At 39.6% G+C, this 8,761-nt stretch overlaps 1 protein-coding gene across 1 annotated transcript in view; it reads left to right on the top strand.

Moving 5' to 3' along the window:
* Positions 1–4,766, top strand: part of vkorc1l1 (vitamin K epoxide reductase complex, subunit 1-like 1) — a 6,129-nt gene extending 1,363 nt beyond the window's left edge. Inside the window, exons 2-3 of the mRNA XM_035624758.2 lie at positions 1,712–1,821; positions 3,898–4,766. Coding sequence (XP_035480651.1) covers positions 1,712–1,821; positions 3,898–4,124 — 337 coding nt within the window. The 3' untranslated portion in view covers positions 4,125–4,766. The remainder of the gene's footprint in view (positions 1–1,711; positions 1,822–3,897) is intronic.
* The last annotated feature ends 3,995 nt before the right edge of the window (positions 4,767–8,761 follow it).

The raw sequence follows: 8,761 nt of genomic DNA, 5'->3' as shown, positions 1-8,761 counted from the left end.
CCATGGTCCACAGAGTAACAGCATTGGGTTCGTTTGATTCGCAAGAGTTGCCCCCCCCCCAAAGATACGTGCGGCTGTCGATGAATCAGGTGAATCCTCTTTCATCTCACTGAATGAGATGAATCCCTGTGTAGACTTTGGAAAACCAACAGCAGCACAGCTGGAATGCCACCTGTCTGTCTTTTTAACACATTTGTTGAATGAGTGAGGAAAATTTCTCAGTCTCACCATTGTCACCTAAAGTAAACGGTGAATCGATTTGAAATCTGTTGTGATTAGTCTTTAGTATTTCGTGGATGGTGTGTCCTAATTTTTCATCCTTCAGATGAAAAATCATAGCATGTGAGCTTTGTCTACACAGACTAATTGTTATTTTAGTGTATTTGTTCTGTATGTAAAACTGCCTGTTAATCTTATGATAAAGCCTCGAAAAGAAGTTGCCATAATGACTGCCTCTGGTGAAATGAATGGTAAGCTCCCACCAAGTGGTGAATTAAACAAAATTGCTTAACACGGCACCACGATGTTACTCGCTACTTTTTGTATGTGACCATTTTGAAATTGTGTCTTCCTATCTCTTACTAAGACTGTCCATAAATATTTAACACATCGCCATTTAGAAGACGACTGTGGCCCTCCCTGGGTTCTTAGGACTGTTACAAAATTTGCCCTGATAAATGACAAGAAAGGAACCAAAGGTTTAAGTTATTGAGCCGATCTCTTCTTATCGCCATTCTCCTGCTACGAAAGCCTCAAAGGCGACTTGAAGAAACTTAAAACATTCATCCCAAATTAAGTCAAATGTGCACGAAAACATACAAATAAGAACACAATAAGCAATCATTTGTATACAAAAAGTGATATACCTGTATCATTGCGCATCAACTAAGTAGATCAGTGTGTATTCACATATATTCCAGTTGTCTACTAGTTTTCCGTGCGAGAACTCTTGCTTGCTCATTGATTAATTGGATGTCCTTCCTTTTTATTTGTGTTCTGAAGTTTGACATGTTTTATCTCAGGAAAAAATTAAATGCTCACTTTGTAGCATTATAGAGAAGAAAGTCTGTCAGTGTATCAGCTATTGTGGCTTTCTTTGGAAAAATAAATAAAATATATGTATATATATGTAAATATATATACATATCAGCAACATTTATGTTGAAATTTCCCATATATAACGGAGGATAATCAAATTTAAGACAAACTGCTTCACAGCTGGACAAAGGCTTCAGTTTTACTAGAGCTGGATTAAGAGACATCATGTGTTACATATAGGTTTTAAAGGTAACATATTATACTCATATTCAGGTTGACACTTTTAGTTTTGGTTACCACTTGAACAGGTTTACGAGCTCTAATGTTCAGAAAAGACATCGGTGTTCTCATACTGCCCATTCCCGCAGCTCCTCTTTTCACCCTCTTCCTAAAACGCCCCTGGATTTCCCTTTTCAGGAGGTACACAAGACTTCTTAAATAAGTGATAGTTTCAATAGTATTTCAGGTTCTTGGAAAAACAAAATTTGGAAGTATTTCAGGGAATTATTATATCACTTTTCTCACAGGATCTGATTGCTGTTCAGTGTATTTCGTGACTCACTGGGTTTTGATAGTCCTCCACAATTATGTGGTCTTTTTAGTTTGCTGCAGTTTTCTTCTGCATTCCTAAAATAAAGCTTAAACTGCTTTCTTCTTTGCTGTTTTTTTTCAGGTGGGGTCGAGGATTTGGACTCCTGGGCTCAATTTTTGGAAATGACAGTGCACTGAATCAACCCAACAGTGTCTATGGGCTTGCCTTTTATGCCTTTCAGCTCCTACTAGGTAACATGTCATTTTATTCTGGGTAAACTGTTCTGGTGACAAGTCTCCCACTCTACTCCACTAGCATATAATGCTGACTCAGTTCTTTGCCTTCCACTGTCAAGGCTTTATTTGACTAAACCTGATTCACATGACTCTGACATCCCCATAAGTGACCATGCACACATACATTAAATAATTAGGTGAGAGGCTGACATTTTGAAGCACTCGCCACTGAAACACAAACAACATCATGTGTTTTTTTGGATTTGATTTGAATTCATTTCTACCAAGACAGCATATTAGAGAACAGTAAGAATAAGTAGGGTGATGGCAGTAACTCCAGTTTTCATCGATTCATTCTTTTAAATTGACTCCGTATAATGCTGTGTTTGTCTCGGTCTAACTTTGGCCCTGAAAGTTCAGAGTCATGATAAATATTTCTGCCTATGTGTTGTTCCTTGAAGGGTTTCCCTCCTCAGTTACATTCACAGACACTCCTCCTCAGTGGTGGTATTGCTGACTCAGTCATGCTGGTTTGACACGTTTGCCTGCTGAGTGGTCTTTAGATTTGCGTGGCCACCTGGTGCTGGCACAGAACAAGAAGTCCTTTTAGCCACAGTAGTTACCACTCATTTGACTAACACAATAGCAGCTCAGTTAAGCCAAACGGCCACTGAGGGTCAAGATTTCCATATTAAAATCATGGCCTCTCAATTTTAGAGCTCGGGTCATTCTCACACCCTGGACCAGCAAGTATTTGTGAGTAGGCATGACTCCATGACGTGCATAACTGATGTTTTATGTTCTGTTCAGTGGTATTGTACAGCTTGGGACTGATGTGGAAAAGATTTTTTACAGTAGATCCAAATTTTACATCCACATAACACTATGCTATCGGTGACCTTCACCAAGACTGTGCTGCTTCTGAACTTTATGATAATGATCTTTTAAATACAACAATATTACCATCAAAATACTTTAAAAATAAAAGAGTACAAAACGACATAACAATATATACTTTAACTAAGAATGCTAAATGGAATTTTTTTTTGAATGTTATTTATTATTGGATTATAATTATTGATGCATTTGTTTCACTTTAATGTTGAAGCTGGTAAAAGGTGATATAAATCTACACTGATCTCTATGCTGCTAAGTAGTTCCATTTTTTTAATACACCATAAGTATTTTTTTGTGAAATATTCTCAGTTTTAGTCTGAATTTGCAAACTAACAAGTAACTTAAAGGGGCAGTAAGCGATTCTAAAGCAATACACGTTTTGTAAAAATCAGTGAATATTTCCTCACCGTCCATTAGCTGTCTGTTCTGTGTGCGCGCCGGAAACAAATCCCGGTTGTCGGCTCAGCCCAGGCTCCGTCAATCGAAAACAAAAAATAGTGCAGACCGCAACACTGCGAGCGCAGTTCGTAAACATCACTCGTCGACACGTTAAGAGACGTGCTGCTGGGTGGCTCCGCAACTCCGCGGTTTTAGCCTCGTGCTTAGTGCGTCGGTCTCCCACACAGAGGGCAGTAAAATCACAACAACAACAAAGTGTGAAACAAGCTTTCTCCAGAATCGCTTACTGCCCCTTTAAATTAAATGAATATATGCCTAATTAGGGTTAAGGAATCACTCCACTAAAGTGAGTTAGCACATAATTTCATGTAAACCTGCAGTGTGAAATATTTGACTCTGTGGCTCAAGCGTGTGGAGCACTAGAAACTGTTTAGCTGGGTATTTAAGCAGTAAGAGAAACCAGGACCCTACTGTATCAATGGTTGATGAATCTCCGCACCCTAGGTTCAACTATTAACCAACACAAACACCGTTGAACTATCACAAGCACCAACACAGAGGAAACTCAGCCCTCGAACAATGACTACACCTCATGTGACAACAGAAGGGTATGACCGGCCCATTCAGCTGAATGTCATCACAAGGAAGCTCATATACAGTAAATAGAGAACTGTCTGAGGGTGAAAGCTTTGTGAAGAGAGCAGACCCATCAGGTGCCTGTGTGTTGCAAGGTTGTGTCTTTTTTTTCTCCCCACAGTCACTTGCCTAAGCCTTAGTTTCTGTTTCTTGCCATAGGAATGACTGTCAGTGCAATGGCCGCCCTTATTCTCATGACGACATCCATCTTGTCGGTGGTGGGCTCGCTCTACCTGGGCTACATCCTCTACTTTGTCCTCAAGGACTTCTGCATCATCTGCATCACCACATACGCTCTGAACTTCATTCTCTTTATTCTCAACTACAAGCGACTGGTTTACTTGAATGAGGCCTGGAAGCAGAAGCTCCAGACTAAGCAGGACTAAGCTGTTGAGAACGGCAAGAAAAACAACAACAAACAAACAACAAAAAAAGAAATGACCTCTGAACATTTGACTTGCCACCAGGAGACCTTGCTTCCAAACAATGTTTATTCTGCTGTGTTCAAAAAAAAAATGAAGAAATTTAACTTAAATGTTGGGCCTGACATCTCAGTGTTGATTGCGAACATGGAAGGATTTGTAAGTGAAAGATGATTTTCTTTTTCAATGTCTTTTATTTACCTTGTTTAACATTGTACTCACTTACGGAGGGGGCTGGCTATGTGTGTGTTGGGAAACACCACAACACGAGCAAGCCGAAGCAGAGGGCCACAGAATGACGGAGGCCCGCTCTCTTTTGAACAAAAAGGATCGCAGAATGGAAGAAAAAAAACGGGACATCTAAAAGGGGTTTACTTGACATGGTTAGCAAAGGTCCTGCACAGCAGATCTGCACTAAAACGTGTAACCGAATAATGGGGCCCAAAATTAGACAGTTTGCAGATGAGGCTCTATGGCAGGGTGGGCGGACAACACGAGTAAGTTTATACAGAATAGTTTGTCTTTTTTTTCTTATGTTTACACTTTGTAGAATATTCTTTTTGAAGAGGACCACTAAAAATAAACATGGGACTGTGAGATATCGTATGTAGATCAGTCAGATTTGTTTGTTTTGCAATTCTGTAAATAGCTGCAGAGCAATATTCAAGGCTAGATTGTGATTCAGTGTTGACACAAACTTAAAATGAGGAAGGGGGAAAAAAGAGACCAACAGAACAGTAGATCTGGAATAAGAAGTGATCGAGGTCACAGTCGGGTGGACGAGCCTGACGATGTGCTTGGTACGTCTTCTGTCCTGCAATCCCGGTCAGGCCTTGCAGTTCAGTCGGGTGGATTTCTTTGTTGCGAGTGGTTAACTAATCCACCTGAAGCCACCGCCACAAGTCTTTTAAACAGAACTGTAGGTTCTTTTCACCACGTTTGCATAGAAGATACCCTCACCATTTTTTTTGTTTTTGTTGTGTGAAAAGCATTCCTGACCACCACACACGTGGGATCCATAAAGACTTATGTGCCTAAAGGAATGTTAAGCTGAATTACCTTTTCTTTTTTAAATGTTTTGGGTGGGGGTCAATGTAAGTTCTACTCATCACAAGTCCAAGGCTTTATTTTTCTGGTCACAATTTTTTCTGTAAATTAAGATACCAGTCAAGTGTTCCTCCCTCCCTGATAGTCTCATTAGGTAGCAAAGGCTGCTACACTGTGATTGTCTGCTCGAGAGTATAGTGGCCCGATGGCAGAAGCGTCACTCATCTTTTTTTTTTCTTCTCTGTCCTTCTGGCTTTTTGTTCACTTGTCCAGGCCTGTATACATTTGATGTCAATTGAACGGTAGCGGTGATCTCGCCAAGCTGAGTTACAGTTCATTTGCAGGACGTGAGCAAAACCTGAAAAAAATGTGATTCGCCGACGTAAAACGGCAGCAGAACGACGAGGTGGAGGAGTCTGTGAGAAAACAACGTGGTGCATTAAGCCATATGTAGAGTTTGTGGGACTGGCATTGTGGCTGCTGGTAGTTTTCCTGTCACACTGAAGCTTTTTCGAACATGGCAAGGTTTGTACAGCGGTGGATCAGTGTGGGGCAAAATCGCCTTGCCGAAGTGTTGTCACTTCAGACAGAGTTGGACCATAGTCTGTTTTCCACTGCTTCCCACTCGTCAGATGCATGGTACAGTATCTCCTGGCTTTAAGTACGCGAAGGCCATCGGACAATCTTACACTGTCAAAGATCTCTAACAGTCATAGTAATAAATGTAATAAGGTAATTCATCTGTGGCGTGAAACCAGCTTGTTAATAGTTCCCCTCACAGCGAGTCTCCACGCCCCGTTCATGTTTTAATAGAATACAAGTTCTCCTAGACAGGTGTTTCATGGGGTGAAGGTCGTAAACGTGTCGATGGTATAGCAACAGTCGGAAAGGTCATTTCAGTGAACGTGCTTCCTGTGGTAACATATGAAGTCATCAGTTGTAAATGGGAATGGTAATTGAGGTGATACTTTGTTTCCCCTCAGATATCGTCCAAGTGAAACTGTTTATCTGTTCTTGCATGTCGTGACCCATTCACCCATCATATATAGGCTGTCGGACATGCCTACTAGTTTCCAAAGCATAATGTTTTGTTTTTTAAGTTTCAGGCAGAGAGTGGTTTCCATTTGTTTCACAGTGGGATGATGTTATGAAACCTTAGCCCTTCACAGTGAAGATCATTAAAACTGTTTGTCTGGTCAATATCTGTCATCCTGGCCTGAGTGGGGGAAAAAAAGGACATCAGATAAATGTCACACAATTTGAATGACAGTTACAAACGGCAGGCAGTCATACAGTTCTGTCTACACATTAAATATTTTGTGCAGCTCCCTTAAGAGACACTACAGGTTTCGTACAGCCTATGTAATGTTTGCAGTTGTACTCCCCCAAGACCTTGAAGTAAGAGTTCCCCATTTAAAGGAGCAGTGTGTAGGATTTAGAGGGATCTACTCTTATCAGCAGAAATTGAATACAATATTCACAATTGTGTTTTCATTAGTGGATAATGAGCTGAAACTACTAATTATTGTGCTTTCGTGAGCGTAGAAGTCGTGTTTCACCAGCAGCCCAGTAGAACAAATCAAACACTGGCTCTAGAGTCTACGTCCTTTTGTGTTTTGATGTTACCTGAAGGCCACAGTAGTTTCTCCTACAGTATGTGCTTGGAAATGCCTGGTTGGGTCGGCTGCAAAATTTTACACAAAATGTCCAATCTTTGCAACTTGGATTTTCACGCCATTACAGAAATGAATGTGAACCAGAGGCTGCCTGGAGGAGAAGCTCAAGAAACAACGATTTGCTTTGGAAACTGGTCGTCAGTTTTGCTTTGTTGACATGATTAGAGTCAAAGTTTGGATCATTTCTCGGAAAGTCACCTTTAAAGATCTTCCTCACACAGTATCGCCTCGGCAGGCTCATGTCGGGTCCTTGTTTATTTGAAGGAGAACACGCAACACTTCGGTAAGACACACTCACATAAGACGATGATAAGGATTCACTTGCACAAGTCAAAGTTTTGTTTTTTGTTTTTGATGTGGAGAAGTCAAACTGAAATTACTTGCCAGTTGTTGTTTTTTTTGCAGCAACAGCTATGGATCCTGTGAGCGTTGACAACAGAGCTGACAAGTGTTAATTAGGTCCCCACTCCTTATGTTAATGGTTCCAGTCATATGCAAACCTATATTACACTACGTTTTGCACAGTTACTTTAAAGAAATGTTTAAGGAATTTGGATGTTAAATGTTTGAAAAAAAAACTTTTGCTGGTGAAAAGGACCACAATGTGTGATATGTCAAAACAAAAGGTCACAAGGATTGATACTGTGCATTTTTCATGAATACTCGCTTTAGGCCCTGAGGTATTACTGCCATGTTAGTTGCATCACCAATGCCAATAAAAGTGCCTTCTGTTTGATCACTAGGCCTTGAGCCAAAGACGAGCAACAGTAACAGCCTTGTAAAACAAAGAATGGTTATTTAAGATCTAATCTGAAAAATTGGTGATTCCCAAATATTTAATATCTAGTGTCGGTGCAAGAATCCTCAGAAATTATCAAACAAAATTCCCTGTGAAATCAATGGCCGTTCTGTTTTTCCTTCCTGAACCCAACCACGTGATTATCTTTATTTTTTTTCTAGCTAGGACTTGTTAGCTACGAATACACTCATGATTGTAATTTTCTTTTCCATCATTAATTATGCCCTTTAGCTGTATAGACTGTTAACATTCTGGGTTATTTTAGTTTAAAAAAAGAAAAAGTTGAGGGGTTGGAGGGCTAGGAATCCATGTGTCAGCATAAAATGTTTATTAAATTTCTTTGTGGAGGAAAACTTACTAGGTTTGCTTCTGTATTGCCAAATATGTTTTAAAATGCTGTATTTTCGTACATGGAAAAGTGTTACATGGATGGTGGGAGGGTGTTAAAACAGTAATCTGTTCAAATCCATTTTAAGGGAAAACTGTGGAGAAAGGTTGACATGAGTACATTTTTAATTGTCATTGTCATGTGGAAATGATCTACCATTAAAACATTCCCTCTGAAACTACCTGTCACAATTATCTGACTGCAATAAATTACAGTTAACACTACGTGACTTAACTGAAGGGAGATTACTGCTGGATTTAATGATTTCGTTACCATCACATTTTAAGGATGAGGTCATGATTTTTCGAGCCAAAGACTCATTTATGGAAACAGATTTTATTTTACTGTAATTTATTGAACTCTTCACACACCACTGTCAATACCCCAAATGTATTCCAAAGCTAAAATTTGTATTTAGTCTTTTAATGCTTAATTGCCCTTTATGTGGTGAAACACAAATGTAATTATACACTAAAAAGATTCATTTTGAAAAATATTTTCTTGGCTGAAGCTTCACTTTAACTTCAGAAAAATATAGGGATTCATTTTTGAACTCAAGTGTATAAACTGTCATTGGAGCAAATTATGACGGATCCCTAATCAGCGAATTTGAGCAGGAGGAATTAAAATCTGTTCATATGGAAATCATGAACCCATCCTTTACAATTGATGCCCAACAGCAATCAACTCT

This window comes from Scophthalmus maximus, chromosome 2 (genome assembly GCF_022379125.1).
Source record: "Scophthalmus maximus strain ysfricsl-2021 chromosome 2, ASM2237912v1, whole genome shotgun sequence".
NCBI lineage: Eukaryota > Metazoa > Chordata > Actinopteri > Pleuronectiformes > Scophthalmidae > Scophthalmus > Scophthalmus maximus.
This window is presented reverse-complemented; position numbering and strand designations above follow the sequence as displayed.